At 49.3% G+C, this 15,644-nt stretch overlaps 1 protein-coding gene across 2 annotated transcripts in view; it reads left to right on the top strand.

Moving 5' to 3' along the window:
* Positions 1-15,644, top strand: part of NTRK3 (neurotrophic receptor tyrosine kinase 3) — a 435,527-nt gene that overhangs the window by 353,483 nt on the left and 66,400 nt on the right. For both annotated transcript variants that reach the window (XM_070358231.1, XM_070358230.1), the window contains one exon: positions 9,389-9,519. In XM_070358231.1, coding sequence (XP_070214332.1) covers positions 9,389-9,519 — 131 coding nt within the window. The remainder of the gene's footprint in view (positions 1-9,388; positions 9,520-15,644) is intronic.

Below are 15,644 nucleotides of genomic sequence, written 5' to 3'. Positions count from 1 at the left end.
ACAGATTCCCAGTCGGAGCCTGAGCTCCATCTTTCAGCACCTAACTTCTCAATTCCAGATGCTCTCCTTGGGGAGTTCTCTTGCTTTTTACTCTTGGCTCGGGCAGTCCACGCTTAATGAGAGCCAGAGGGGTCTTCTCACCATGGGAAGAGCCAACGGGGCATGGAGGTGAAGGAAGTGGGTAGGAAAGGGTGGGCTTGATTAGGGAGCTGATGTCAGGGGCCCTGCGATGGTAGTAAAATGTCTGAGTTCCTGATGGTTGAACTCCGAGGGGTAGCACCTGGGGGCAGAAATACATCTGAACCTTAGCCTCATCTCTGAACTGCTTGTGTCAGGAAACGTGAGCTGGAAATCGCCCCAGAACAGACAGTTCTCTGCTGATCCTCTCTCTTCACTGCTTCCAGAAGCAGCAGGGTGTCTTGTTTATTTATTCGTCTTGGTGGGAACACCGTGTCTTGGAGTCCTAGACCGCTACCTCTAGCCTAAGGGTGCACACGTGCCCTGGTTTTCGTTGAGCTTCAGCGGATACAGACCTGCAGGGACGCTTTGTTTAGCGGTCCACCGTGCCCGTGACTGAGGGGTAGGACGTGGGTCTCAGGACGGTCCTGGTTCCGTGCGATCTTTGTTCCTGAGGCCAGTCTTAGAGCCAGGTCAGAAATAAGTTTGCTCTTTGGAACTTTCTGGATCCTTGCCGATTTTCACTCATCTTTCTCTTCTTTTTACTGCTCCCTCGGCTTCCCTTCTTCCTCCTTCTTGGTAGTGTTTTTCTTGCTAAAGTCTCTAGCAGTGGCTTGGAGGTGCTTTTTGGTTCATTCGTTTATTTATTCCATATTGAGTGAGTACCTACTGTGTATTGGGCCCTGTGCTAGACCCAATTTACAAAGACAATAGTTCGGGATGTTGCCCTTTTGCCTTGAACATCCATTAGCACCCTTCAAAGGCCCTTTGCAAAGCCATCAGACTCTGAAAATAGCGTGGGGTGAGAAGAGCCTTGGGATATGATATGGGCTAGGCTGCAGAAACATCAGAGTCTTAGACAAACAATCCCGGGTCAGCCTCACCAAGGGGCAGTGACAGCAACAGACAGCGATGGTGTTCCTTCGACCTGGAATCCTTTTCCATGTCATTGTTTCCTATTTGGTTGGTAACCTGGGACTAATTTAAACTTCCAGACCTCCAGGAGAAATTCTGCAGAGCTCTTCTGTTGGCTCTCTAGCCTTGGAAATGTCTTCTCTTGGAAAATCCTTGACATGGACCCAGGAGGTCCTCTTGTTTTCCGAGTCCGTAAATCATCCCAGCATTGCTTCCTAAGAGCAGTTGTTGGGACAGTGCGGCCATGCTCTGCTCTTCTGTGCAGGTGGAGAACTGGCTAGGTTGGTGGCAGACGACTGCAAAGGTCTGGCGCTGCCTGCAGACATGTTTACCTGTCATGCTCTCCTGCAGTGGGGATTTAGTTCCTCTTGCCCTGCCGTGCAGAGGCCTGCGGTGCGGGCAGGAGGAGGGGCGGGGCCAGGTCTGCGGTGGCAAAGGGACGTTCCCACTATTAGCAAAAGCAGGGGTCCTGCCCTCCTTCCCCTCTCAAAGAGGCAGAGCTGGCCTTCTCTCTGCCTCCTGCTGCTTCAAAAACCCACAGTTGGAGATCCCGGAATATTATTCTTTTCCATTTAAAGACATTCCATTTCATGTGTAATTAAACGTGTGGTATCGCATTAATGTTTTCTTCTGAGTATTTTCTGGCAGCCTGAGACCCTGGGGTCTGGTGAGTGCAAAGAAAACACACACTTCTCAGAGAGCCGCCCTTCCTCTCCCCGTTCCCTCTTCCCTCCCTTTTCCTGCCAAGAATCTCCTTCCTCCTCTGCCTACAGTTGCTCTCAGGACTCACCTTGTAATTCGAGAGCCACCCAGGCTGTGGAGACCCTCTGTCCTTCTGTGGGGCGTCGGGGTCTTAGCTTTCCGACTTTTGGTGCATCCTCATCTCCAGAAAGCATCCTCACCGCCCACCTGAAGCTCAGGTGGTGACGACCAAGGGCAACAGGAGCGGGTGTTATTGGAAGAGCATCTCTGTCCTTATAGATGTGAAGTCAGTTAAAGAGGCAAGCTAGCAATGGTGGGAGGATGGCTCGGTGGCAAGGTCCACCTGCACCAGAGTTTAGAGTCCAGTGGGTCACTTCTAACAGCTGGGTGATCTTGGGCAACTGCTTCATCACCTTGAACTTCAGCTTCCTCATCTGTAGCACTTGGGGAGCAATGTACTATGTTGAAGAGAGTTGTGAAGAAGAGACAAGGCATCTCGAGTATTACTTAGCATGGTGCCCATCTTTGGAATAAGTACTCAGTCCATGGCATTTTCATTATTAATAAGGGCAAAGGGGATGACAGTGAGCTAAAAGGGACAAGGGCGGTGTGAGATGGAGTCGACGGGGAAAGATCCGAGAGGCTTCAGCACAGAGCCTAGGAACCAATTGTTGTTATTATTGTTATTTTAGTTGCTAAGCCATATCCGACTCTGCAACCCCATCGACTGCAGCCCACCAGACTCTTCTGTCCATGGGATTCCCCAGGCAAGAATACTGGAGTGGGTTGCCATTTCCTTCTTCAGAGGATCTTCCCAACCCAGGGATCAAATCCACATCTCCTGCATTGGCAGGCAGATTCTTTAGCACTGAGTCACCTAGGAAGCCCAGGAACCAATTAGGAACTTGGTATTACAATGGGCCAAGGAAGAAGGGAAGGCAGGGTGGTTAGAAAATCCATCAGGGCTCAGCTAAGGGAACTTATGGGCAGCCCTGAGGGGCGCTGCTTCTGTGTCCCCCAGGTGACAGCCTTCAGGGAAGGACAGTGTCTGCACAGCGTGCACACCTGGCTTCCTAGGACAGTAACTAACCAAAGCATCAAGTTGGCCAGTGAATTTCTCTTAAGACATTTTCAGTCTGACTGAGGGAGCATGTGGCTTTGGGGGACTGACTTTACTGTTGACATACAACAGAGTCAGGATCACCATTATTTATAGCTGCTGACCCTGGGAAATCTGGTTTTTCTCTATTGATCAATAGCAATCTTTAGTAGGTAGCTGTCACTGCCTTTGATGTCTTTATTCCATTGTTTGACAAACCTCTTTGAGCAAACTATTTTGGACTTGAAGAAAAAAAGGGTTGGCCATCATGGTGGCTTGTTCAGATAGGCTGCCAGTGACTCCCTGATCACTGTTGGCTCCTCCCGCCCACCCCCGTGCAAACTCATGCCATTTTATTTCAGAATATCACTGCACTTCTCCAAGTTTCTTCCCAAGCCACTATTTGTTCACAGGTAGATTGAGCTCTTTGATAAAAGCAAAATCTTGAAGAAAGGAAGGAAAAGTTCTCTTGTGAAATGTCCTATACATTTCAGATATTTTCTATTATCTCTTTGACTTAAATTTTATTAAATTAGTTCCCTCAACAACTCTGCCAAGTAGATATTGAAGGTTCCCATTCTACATATGGGCTTTCCAGGTGGCACAGTGGTAAAGAACCTGCCTGCCAATCCAGGAGACGTAAGAGATGTGGGTTCAATCCCTGAGTCGGGAAGATGCCCTGGAGGAGGTCATGGCAACTCACTCCAGTTTCTTGCCTGGAGAATCCCATGGACAGAGGAGACTGGAAGGTTACAGCCCATAGGGTTGCGAAGAGTTGGACATAACTGAAGCGACTTAGGATGCATGCATATATCTACCATTATTTTTTAAAAATATTTATTTGGCTGAGCAAGGTCTCAGCTGCAGCATGTGGGATCCTTGTTGGGGCACACTGAATCTTTAGTTGTTGCAGCAAGTGGGATCTAGTTCCCTGACCGGGATCGAACCCCAGGCCCCCTGCATTGGGAGTGCAGAGTCTTAGCCACTGAACCACCAGGGAAGTCCCCACAGGATGAGGATTTCTGATGAACCAGCTGTCCTGTGGGAACAGGAGCCTGTCTAGGTGGCTTGCTGTATGGGAACCACTGGTGATTTTCCCAGAAAAAGGATTTAGGGCAGAGCCAGCCCATTTCCATTTCCCCAAGACTGCTCCTCACTGTGTACCAGCCCTTGCTCTCTTGGGCAGCCCCCTCGGTGCTGGAGGCTGGGAGGTCTTCCCATGGTCTGGGATCTGCATCCTTTCTCCCCTCCTTCCCTGCCTGGGTCCCCTCTTCCCCCGCCTGGGTCCTGCCTCCTCCCCTGCCTGGGTTCCCTCTTCCCCTCCCTGGGTCCCCTCCTCCCCTCCCTGGGTCCTGCATCCTCCCCTCCCTGGATTCTGCATCCTCCCCTGCCTGGGTCCCCTCCTCCCCTCCCTGGGTCCTGCATCCTCCCCTCCCTGGGTCCTGCCTCCTCCCTTCCCTGGGTCCCCTCCTCCCCTGCTTGAGTGCCCTCCTCCCCTGCCTGAGTCCTGCATCCTTCCTTGCCTGGGTCCTCTCTTCCCCTGCCTGGATTCCCTCCTCCCCTCCCTGGGTCCTGTATCCTCCCCTCCCTGGGTTCTGCATTCTCCCCCGCCTGGGTCCCCTCCTCCCCTCCCTGGGTCCTGCATCCTCCCCTCCCTGGGTCCTGAATCCTCCCCTGCCTGGGTCCCCTCCTCCCCTGCCTGGGTCCTGCCTCCTCCCCTTGTGACCCAGACTCTGCTGGGCTGGCCAGCCAGGCAGTAAAAGGAGATTGATGCCCTCGCCTCCTAGGAAAATCCATCACTTTTTGGCGTGTGGGTCAGATGGCTTCACCAGAGGCAGCTCTGAGCTGCGCAGTGTGAGCTAAAAATAAACACACCAAAAAGGTCCAAATAGCCATGTGGGCGTCTGAGATGGAAATGGCCCACTCCCGCCACTCCCTGGGGGGCCGCACGGCGCCCTTTCCTCCCACACTCTTCCCCATCTACACCCTTCTCCTGGGGGCCTCCGGGGTGGGTGGGTGGAGGAGGGCTCCTACTCTTTCCCTTGGGAGATGCTGCCTTCCATCCAGGAATGGACAGGGAGAGAGAAGTCAGGCTGGAGTAGAGGAAGCAGGGAATCGGAGGACTGAGCTTCTGGGGACCGACTGTCTCCTCCACAAAGTGGAGAAAGACTCAGAAAGGCGGCTTCAGGTAACAGAAAGCACACAGACTCAGGAGCCAGAAAAAGAAGAGCGAGTCCTTTGGCCACGTCTTAGCTCCGCCAACTTGGGAAAGTTACCCGCCTGCCTCTGTGTTCTCATCTGTGAAAGGGGTGCAATCACACCTACCTCTCAGCGTTATCATGAGAATGGCGTGTGGAGCAGATAACAGGACTGGGAACCCATGAATCCCTTTACCTACGTCTTCTTCCCCTTTGGTTCAGAGCAAGAAGCTGTGCGGACAGAGTTCTGGGATCTCGAGTCTTGTTGGTACACAGGGTTCTCCACATGGAAGTGATTAGTTTTATGCGTTTGGCCCCAGTCCAGCCTCTCCATCGCCGAGGATCCCATGTTACCTCGTGGAGTTCTTATCCCCACGGCTGGAGGGAGGTTCTCTCTTGGGGAAGGATTTACGGTGGGATGGAGTCTGTTTTGATTTTCTATTCCTTCTGCTCCCCCTCCTCAGGTCTCCTCACTCCATCTGTGGACTAAGCCTAAGTATTGGCCTCAAAATACTTGTCCCTGCAGATGACTAGAGTCCAGCAATGTTATCCTGAAGCACTGTGTGTTTCCATGTCTCTGAAAGAGATCCACTGGCAGACTGGGGGTGGACATGTTAGTCCATGGGTGGCTTCTGCTTCATGTTTGCAGAGGGCAGGTGAGCTCCCAGTGTCATGGCCACTTGCTCTCAACCACGTTCAAGGCCCGCAGCTGTCAAGTCTGTGACCTCCTGAGGCTGGGGGTTGGCAGCTGCCTTGGGGGTCCTGTGTGTGCTAAGTCGCTTCAGTCATATACAACTCTTTGTGACCTCATGAACTGTAGCCCACCAGGCTCCTCTGTCCATGAGATTTCCCAGGCAAGGATACTGGAGTAAGTAGCCATTCCCTCCTCCGGGGGATCTTCCCGACCCAGGGATCAAACTCAGTTCTCTTATGTCTCCTGCATTGACAGGTGGGTTCTTTACTATTAGCGCCACCTGGGAAGCCTGGGCACTTAAATCCTGAGATTTGGAGGGAGCATTGAAAAAAGGCCCCCCTCTATGCTGCCGCCACAAGACTTGTCTGAATCTTCCAAGGCTTGTAATTCTTCCTGCCAAGGGAGGGAGAGGAGATGGAGGGTTCTGAGCCGTGACTCAGGCTCAGCAGCTGGAAAACGGGGCCCTGCCCTCCATAGACATTCTCTCTTCTCATTCTGGATTCACTGTGGCAGAGAGTCAGAAGCTGGGGAGGAAGGTGGGGAGCTGGTGAGAGCACCCAGCTCAAAGTTGGACTTAAGGACCCAGGAATATATGGTTGTCCAAATGGTTCTTTTGAGTTTTCTGTAATATCTTATGGAAAAATGCAAATGAACTTTTTGGCTAGCCCAGTATATACCGTGGGCTTACCAGATGGTGCTAGTGGTCAAGAATCCACCTGAAATTCAAGAAACGAAAGAGATGCAAGTTGGATCCCTGGCTTGGGAGGATCCCCTGGAGAAGGAAATGGCAACCCACTCCAGTATTCTCACCTGGGAAATCCCACGGACAGAGGAGCTTGGCGGGCTGCAGTCCATGGGATCACAAAGAGTCAGACACAACTGAAGTGACTTAGCATGCACAAGAGCCCTGAGGCAGCTGCCAACCCCCAGCTTGGCACGACTGAGTAGCTAAGCACATAGCATATCCGGTAGCCCTGTCTTTGTAGAGGAGTGTCCCGAAAGTAAGGAATCTGGAGAGTCGTGGTCTCCGTTGTGAGGATGAGGGCTGGAAGCTCTGAAGAGGGGCTTGATGAGGCCATACAGGTAAGTCCAGGATTGCAGGCTTCCTCCTGGTCTTCGAGTGGTGATGCCTGACTCATATCTGCGGGTGTGGAACTTGTTGAGGCCAGTCTGCTAAGGTGAGCATCAGTCATCAGCTGGTGGAATCCTTGGCCCACCCATGTCAACCTATTCTGCTGGTTCTCAAAGAGGTGTCCTGGGCCAGCAGTACCAACATCACCTTGGGAATTTGTTAGAGGAGGCAAATTCTCAGGCCTCAGCCTGGACCTCCTGAATAGGAATCTCAGGAAGAAGGGCTGAGTGACCAGTTTTCATAAGGCTTCTAGGTGATTTTATTTTCATCCTGTTGCAATATTGTTGGAGGCTGGGGTTGGGGAGGGGTCTGAGGCCAAAGAGGGCTTTTTCATAAGAGGCCTTGCCACTCTGACCTGTCCTGGTGTTCTGGATTCACGCCCCATTTCAACGACCAGCTGGCAATTCCTGACTTGGCCCTCATTTTCCCTTCATCAGTAATGATGAAAACACCAAAACACACATGGTTTCAGAGGACTTGAAGGTTTACAAACCTTTACACATAATAGCTCCTGTAACAGGTAAGTGGAACTTGGGTTATATGATACTCCTGACCCATTTTACAGATGAGGAAACTGAGACTCAAGATGTTTTGTGAGGTGGGCAAGCCCATAGTGGGGGAGGAGCCAAGGCCTGATCCAGGCACCCTTGACTCCCTATTCCTGACTGACCCCTGTGGGCTCAGAGGGGCAGGCATGGCCTTAGGAAGCTACCACCCTGTTAGCACCCCCTCTCCACGCTTAGGCCCCACCCGGACGCTCACCTTTTGGTACCTGTGTGTCATCAATAGTCACCTGGGAATGATTGTACAGCAATGAGCAGATGGTCTCCCGGAGAGGTCCTGACTTCTCATTTTCTCTTGGTGGGAGACCCTTAGCCTTCCCCTTCAAGGCCAAAATATCCCATTCCTCAGAGGCTGGGAAATAGCAGCAAAGGGTGTGAAAAGGGAACCGATTTTTTATTCCCTTTCTGTAAAGATGGGGGCAAAGCCCTGCCGCATGTGGTAGCTCCCCAGCCACCCCATGGCCCGGAAGCCTGCAGGTATGTCTTGCTGAGAGGAAAGAAAATGCTGTGTAAATGTTTCTGCCCACAGATCCCGGAGAGCAGGTCATCTGGGACACAGCGGGCTACCAAGAATTCTGATAGGAGAAAAAAAAAAATTGTGTAATCTGTTATAACAAGAATCGCCCCTCCAGCCCCCGCTAAGCAAAATGCTAACCAAGGCCCTGGGAGCTACATCCCTCTGTCCTGGTCCTGTGTCCCCTCGCCCTGGGGGACAGTCTGCCCTGGTCCTCTGTCTTCAGCGTTCATTTTTTTTGACGAGGTCATTTGAGACAACGCTCTTTCCTGGCTCTGTAATGTTCTTCATAAAGTGAATGCAGGTATTTAATGGGCTTCTGCCTGTTGAACGATGAATGGAAAGGTCGGTGAGTAATCTCCGGCTGGCTCCCCCCGTCGTCAGCCCACTTCTTGTACGATTCTTTCGAAGCATTCTTTCCAAATAGGTGGGAGGGCTGAGGTCACAGCTTTGCTTCCTCCTGGCTGACAGACTTTAATTAGGTTGCTAAATTAGCCGAGATGGTAGCAGTCCTTCTCTCTCTCTGCACAGATCCTGGTTCTGGGGAGGTCTCTGGACTTGATTTTCTTATTTCATTGGTTTCTTTTTTTTGTCTCTCAGGGGAGAGGGATTCTCATGTAGAGGCTTCCCCCAGATCATTTTAACTTCCACTTTATGGATTCTGTCGTGAACCAGACACTTTGCTATAGGAGCATTATAGACATTATAACAAGAGCCAGTATGGGGTGTGTGTGTGTGTGTGTGTGTGTGTGTGTGTGTGTGTACCAAGACCCTGGGCTAAACTCTTCATATGAATTATCTCATATAATCTTCCCAAGAATTCAGAAAGGAAGGTATTGGTGTTCATTCCAGTTCACAGGTGAGGACATCGAGGCTCTGGACTGAAATAACTTTCCCAAGTTCCGAAACCCTCAGGGAGGAGGAAACAGGGTTCAAACCCGATTTTTGGTCACCCAGAGCAGCTCATGGACCCACAGCACGCAGACATCACCTGAGAATTTATTAGAGATACCTTCTCAGACCCAATTGAGTCAGGACCCGTGCGATGCCCAGAGGACTCCTGTGCTCAGTGCTTATAGCCGGTTATGCCTGAATCCTGGGTATTAAAGACTACTGGCTCTGGTTTCCCGGTTTCCAGCCAAGGCAGATATGATTTAGAGAGCTTCAGGGCTAATCAGTTAAAGCCGAGATTCGATTCTGGGTAAGACTCAAATCACTGCGTGTTGCCCATTTTTACAGCCAAGGTAAGATGCTGGAGCTCGTCTGGCCCCGCCGTGGCCTCCGAGGCGGAGCTCCCTGCACTGGACCCCTGTTTTCCCCAGACCCCTGAGCCTCCAAGGAGAGAACGAGCACCCGAGACTGACCTGGCTGCTCTCCTCTGTCCCTTCCCGCAGACGTGCAGCACATTAAAAGGAGAGACATCGTGCTGAAGCGAGAGCTGGGCGAGGGAGCCTTTGGAAAGGTCTTCCTGGCCGAATGCTACAACCTCAGCCCCACCAAGGACAAGATGCTCGTGGCTGTGAAGGTAATGCTCAGAGGCATGTGGGCCCCAGGAAGGAAGAGGGGTGTGGCTGTCGGCCATGGGGGTGGGAAAGAGAGGCTCACTCCATTCTGGAAGATGGTATCAATGAACATTATCAGATGCAATCAAAATGGTATAAACTAATGTAATCAGATGCGCTTGCTCCAAGCTTCATGAAGTTTCCTCTGGACCCTTTGGCTTCAGAGGTCACGAACTGTGACACACAACGGAGGGCTGTGCCTGAGGTGCAGCTGGAGGGATAAGCGATGCCCATGATGGACCCTGGTTTTATTCTGGAGGCTCTGGGCTCATCCCTGTCCCCCGCTGACCCTCTTCCCTTCTCAGGGACTTTACAGGTTGTCCTGTCCCTGCCCAGAAAGTCATCTGATCATTTCTCCCTAGTACAGTTGCATGAGGGGTGGATTGCTCATGGAGGTCCCGAGAGCCACTGCTCACAGCAGCAAACTTCACAGGGAATAGGAGGTGGGCTGGTGGAGGGGTCAGGTGCTGAGCCTAGGGAGGAGAGTGGGTGAGGTTGGAAGACATGCTCAGCTACCTCCATGGGATCCAGGTTCAGCCCCCAGGGGACAGCATGCCTGAGGGCTACTGTCTCCTGGCAGCTGCTTACTTAGGTTCAGGAACCACAAGGGTTTTGTGTTGCTGAGGTAGCTGAGCAGATTTGCAGCTGGAGCCGAACAGCCTGGGGCAATAGGCAAAAGACTTTGCTACTGCTAGTTACCCTCCCCCACACTTGCTACAGGTTCTGTCAGTCTGTGTTGGACAAATCTTTGAACCTGATTGACACAGGCAAGAATCAAGTAGCCTCCCTGAGGCACCCGCAGATCTGGGGAGCCTTGCTCTGGAGCATGGAGTGGGCTCTGCAAGGGTGGGTGTGGTGAGCAGGCCTCTGAGGCTGGAGTGAATTCTGCTCCATGGACAGAGGACTGGGAGCTGAGATACCCTCCCCACGAGGACTCTTGCCAGGGCCTCGAAAAGTCCCTCTTTAACACTGAGGGCTCTGACTGAGCCACTCTCTTGATGGAAGCTGAATGTTTCTGTGGCTTTGGGGATCTCTGTCTGCTGTGTCTGCAGAGGGTAAGTGCCCTCGGTAGATGCAGAGAGTGATGTGTGGGCTACAGACATAGAATGGGAATCAGAGGCCTGGGTGGGCATCTAGCCATCACTGATTAGCAGTGTGACCTTGATGTTTAATCTCTTTGAGCCTCAGTTTCATTATCTGTATAATCAGTTCAGTTTAGTTGTTCGGTCGTGTCTGACTCTTTGCAACCCCATGGACTGCAGCATGCCAGGCCTCCCTGTCCATCACCAACTCCTGGAGCTGCTCAAACTCATGTCCATCGAGTCGGTGATGCCATCCAACCATCTCATCCTCTGTCGTCCCCTTCTCCTCCTGCCTTCAGTCTTTCCCAGCATCAGGGTTTTTTCTAATGAGTCAGTTCTTTGTATTAGGTGGTCAAAGTATCGGAGCTTCAGTTTCAGCATCAGTCCTTCCAATGAATACTTGGGCTTGATTAATAGGTGATATAATAGCTCTTCTTTACAATTTTTGTGATTAAATTATATGACATGGAAAATGTTTCATATACTGCTTGGGCTATAGTAAATGTTAGGAATGAGTCATTGCTATTTGTTTTTGTCAACATCATTATACTTTGTTTTTAAGTTTCTTCTGTTCATTTTGTTGTTTAGTCTCTAGGTCATATCTGACTCTTTCATTATCCTATGGACTGTAGCCCTCCAGGCTCTTCTGTCCATGAGATTTTCCAGGCTAGAATGCTGGAGTGGGTTTCCATTTCCTCTTCCAGGGAATCTTCCCAACCCAGGGATCAAACCCACATCTTTTGCATTCGGGCGGATTCTTTAGCACTGAGCCACCGGGGAAGCCCTTTGTTCGTTTACTTATTTATTATTTATTTTTTGACTATGCGGAAGGTGAGATTTTAGTTCCCTGACCAGGGATGGAAAACTGAGCCTCCTGCAGTGGAAGTGCAGAGTTCTAACCATTGGACCACCAGGGAAGTCCCAACATCATTATTCTTGATGTTGATAGTAGCCAAGTGTGCTTAGACATGTGACATATGACCTGCCAAGCTTACATTGACCATCTGGAATAGGGGTTGTTGAACTTCTTCTCTAAAAGCCAGATAGTAAAAGCTGTAGGCTTTGAGGACCGTAGGCACTTCCTTACAGCTACTCAATTCTGCCCATGTAATGGGAAAGCAGCCTAAACCATACATAAATAAATAGGGGTGGTGGCTGTCTTCCAATGCATTTTTATTTTTTATAAGAGTGGATATTGCCTGTCGACCTCTGCTCTACAAAATAAATAAGGAACTAGCGTATTGTCCCATAAAAGGCTAATGCCTATTGTTGCTGGCTCTCTTACGAATAAACTTGCTAAGTGTGTCTCCATAGACGTGGGGTGGTCAGAGGAGCAAGGGTGTCTTTAAACTGCTTGGACCAGGAGTGTGGACTTGTACCTACACTTAGAATCTACCCTGCCCTAAAATTTTTAATTTATAGGATGACACTCCTCTACTGGGTGTTCCAGCATCCGTCTGGGGACTGGTGAATGAAACTGAACAATTTTGTGCTTAGAGCAGGAAATGAAATGATGTCGTCAAGCCTGGGAAGCATTTCCCACTGAGTGTTGTGGTGTTAAAAGGGCAGTGCCCAGACTGGGTAATGCAGAAAATGTGTTTCTGTTTTCACCCTTTTAAAACGGTTTCCTTTCCTCCTTGGGTCTGGGAACCTTGAGGACATGAATGTTCTGGGATTTTATGCCATTTGCCGCCTGATGGAGCCGCCCAGCGCCCAGCCCCTGGAGAAGACACTCATTTTCTCCGGAGAACAGCCAGGAAATGGTGCTTCCTGCTTCTCATCCTCTCTAGATTTTACTCCTTTCTTCAGACTCCTTCCCATTGAGTCTGTTCTCAGGTTGAGGCAGAGTAATTGTGGACTTCCCGAGAACACATCCAAGAATAACCCCAAATTAAGTTTTCCCACAATTGTGGTTTTTAAAGCAAGATTTTTTTTTTTTTTTGCCCAGCAATTGCTATGGTGGAAACAAAGAACAGAAACCCCAGTCTCTGTTCTGAAGACTGTTGGGGAGACAACAAGGGAATACCCATGAAAGAAACAGAGAGCAGAACGAAGCAGTGTGATTTGTATGTGTGTGTGGTGTAAGAGAGTGACATTAGAAGCGTTTTAAATTTTTGATATTTTAAAATAGGTGGTGCCACCCTTAAATAGTTATTTGACAAGCAATAGACTTGCTCAAAAGAGTTTCCTCTGACAAATAGCTGATAAAATATGAGAAAGGTGTCCAGCATTATTCATCATCAGAAAAATGCAAATTGACCCAGAAGGATATACCGTGGTACGTGAAGCAGAATGGCTAAGCAGCAGTGACCAAACAAAGTGCTGACAAGGATTTGGAGCAATCACAAATTTCATACTCTGGCGAAGGTATAGAGTAGTCTGTTTTGAGAAACAGTTTGGTATTGTATAACATTACCATCTGTGTGACCGAGCGTTTGCACTCTAGGTCTAGACCTGACAGGTTATCTATCTGTCTATCCATATAATTTACATGTGTCTGTCATCTATATCTGTTAATCTGCCTCACTTGTACACATCTATCTATCTATCTAATGTATGCATCTGTCTAATCTGTTTATCTAGTCTCTCTACCTACCTACCTATGTATATATCTATCCTCTATATCTGTTGATCTCTCTGTCTCACCTCTATCTATCTAATTGCCTATTTATCTATGGAGAGATATGTTTAAGAATGTTCATAAGCACTCTTTACAGCAGCCCAAAGCTGGAAACAACCCCAGTGTCCATCAGTAGCAGCACAGACAAATAAATGTGGTATATTCTTTCAGTGGGAAACTCTTCAACAAGGAAAATGAATGAACTACAGCTACATGCAACAGCTTGGAAGAATCTCAAAATCAATGTTGAATGAAAAAAGACAGATACAGAAATATATTATATATGCATAGATACATGTGTGATTTCACTTATTTAAAATTAAAAAAAATAAGTAAAACTAAGCTCTAGTGTCTAGGGATATATGCAGTTCTTCACATGTAATAAAATGTGTTTCAGTATATTAATAAAATTTGAAATTGAAATATCTCCACTCTAATAAAAGAAAAAGGAAATGGAAAGTAGCAAAACCCCTGGACTGGAAAAGATGATGTGAAGTGACTCTGAAGGTGTTGGGAAGTGTTGAGAACTGTGAATGTTCTGGCCATCTAGATCCTTCCCTCCTATCCAACTCACAGCCCCACTGACACCCAGAGCTGGGAGTGAACACGAGACGTGGTGTACATAGATGGGAGACTGGAAAAGGGAATGTCTTCAGATTTGGTGGGGGCAAAGAAGGAGATTGAAAGGGAAAACTCCAGCTCTTCTCATTGCACTATGGATGCTACAGGAAGGGTCTAGCCAGCCACCTGCCTGGCTTCAGGGACTCCTTGGCAGCCCCATCTCCCTAAACTAACAGTTGGCAGCAGCAAGGAACCCCTGCTCCCTCACATGCCCCTGGCTGGTGAGTGACCCATCATGAAGTTTGCCAGCTTTGAAGAAGATGCTGAGAGGCACACGAGAGTCTCTGAACTGATTTTTCTTTTCAAGATTCCTCTCTTGGCATCTCTTTCCCAATTGCGTCAACCCCTGGGGACCTGGGCCACTTGCAGCTCTGGACTCCAGTTGCCAAAACAGACCCCTTGCCAATTATACAGGAACTTCAGGTTTGATCTGGGAGAGCTGGAAAGCCCATCCTAAAGGTGGAGAAAGAACTGGCAGAAGAAGAGGTGCAGGAAGACTAAGAGAGACAGCAGTTGCTTTGTGCCCCATCTCCCAAATGTGTAACTCCTATCTGCCCTGCAGTGTAGGGCGCCCGCCTTAGGGATGCTGGCTGGCACTGCTCGAGAGCTGAGAACGGAAATATCCAATGGCTGCCAATGGCGTCTGGACTGTGAGACAGAATGATTTACAGAGATGGAGAGTGGCCATTTGGCTGGCCCCAAATTTGATCTGCTTTTCCCTCTCATAAATCCAGGGTTCACATAAATCTTCGTATTCTCCCATCCCACCCATGCTGGGTTCCTTTTCTTCCCCTCTTCTTATGCTTCATGAAAATAAATAAATCACTGGCAGTCATCCTATACATACCCACACCCCAGCTCATGCAGCGGGTCACCAAGAGAGGTTTCCTGTCACCATGACCCTCTGCCTTCTTCTGTACCAAAAAAGCTTTGCGCACATCTTTGTTCTGGTTGGATGTGAACCCAAGGCAACTGATGCCTTTATTATCAGGTAGCTTTTCTGAGAAGGCAGCCAGAGGTGAAGCAGAAAGCACAGGAGATAAGAGCTAGTAAAAATCAGCAATGGACCAGGGGCCCTCCCACTTCCCTTTGACCTTGGCCCGCCCTAAGCCTGGCATCCTTTATTCTGCTGGCAGCCCACACTCTTCACCTTTCCTGACCCTCTCCTCTGCCCTTTCACATCTTTTAATTTCTGTGCCCACCATTCCCCTGGGGAACCTGCCCATTGACTTAATTGATCTGATAAATTAACTCAAGCAGGTAAGCTGGACAGGAATGTATCCTGGACTTCATGCTCAAGCTATTACTTCTCGAATGATCTTTGGCAAATCACTTCCCTGTTCTGGACCTCAGTTTTCTCACCTATAAAATGGGAAAGCTGTATGAAGTGGCTTCCAACACTGTGGTCAACATTAGGATCATGTATTCCAACAAATTTTTGGTGAAAACTCCAAGTGTTGAAAGAAGGGTGGTGCTTGTTGACATTGGAGTGGGCCTTGATCGCTGGCTGAGAGACCATGGCCCTAGAGGCATTGCCATTGAACTTTGAGACATCAAAGAAGCCCAGCACCAAGAGATCACTGTGGTCTAGTTAAACTCTTAGCTTCTGTCATTTAAGATGTGTGAATGTGTGCTGATCCCCAAACAGGATGGAGCATCAGTTTTTCCAACACCAGAAGTGAGCAGGTGGAAACCAATGATGCTATCTAGGGCCCTTTTAAAGCTGTGAGTCCATCATCTCTAATGTATGCTAATGACTGATGGA

This window comes from Bos mutus, chromosome 21, assembly GCF_027580195.1.
Source record: "Bos mutus isolate GX-2022 chromosome 21, NWIPB_WYAK_1.1, whole genome shotgun sequence".
Lineage (NCBI taxonomy): Eukaryota > Metazoa > Chordata > Mammalia > Artiodactyla > Bovidae > Bos > Bos mutus.
The sequence above is the reverse complement of the archived record's forward strand: the minus strand, read 5'-3'. Positions and strand labels throughout refer to the sequence as shown.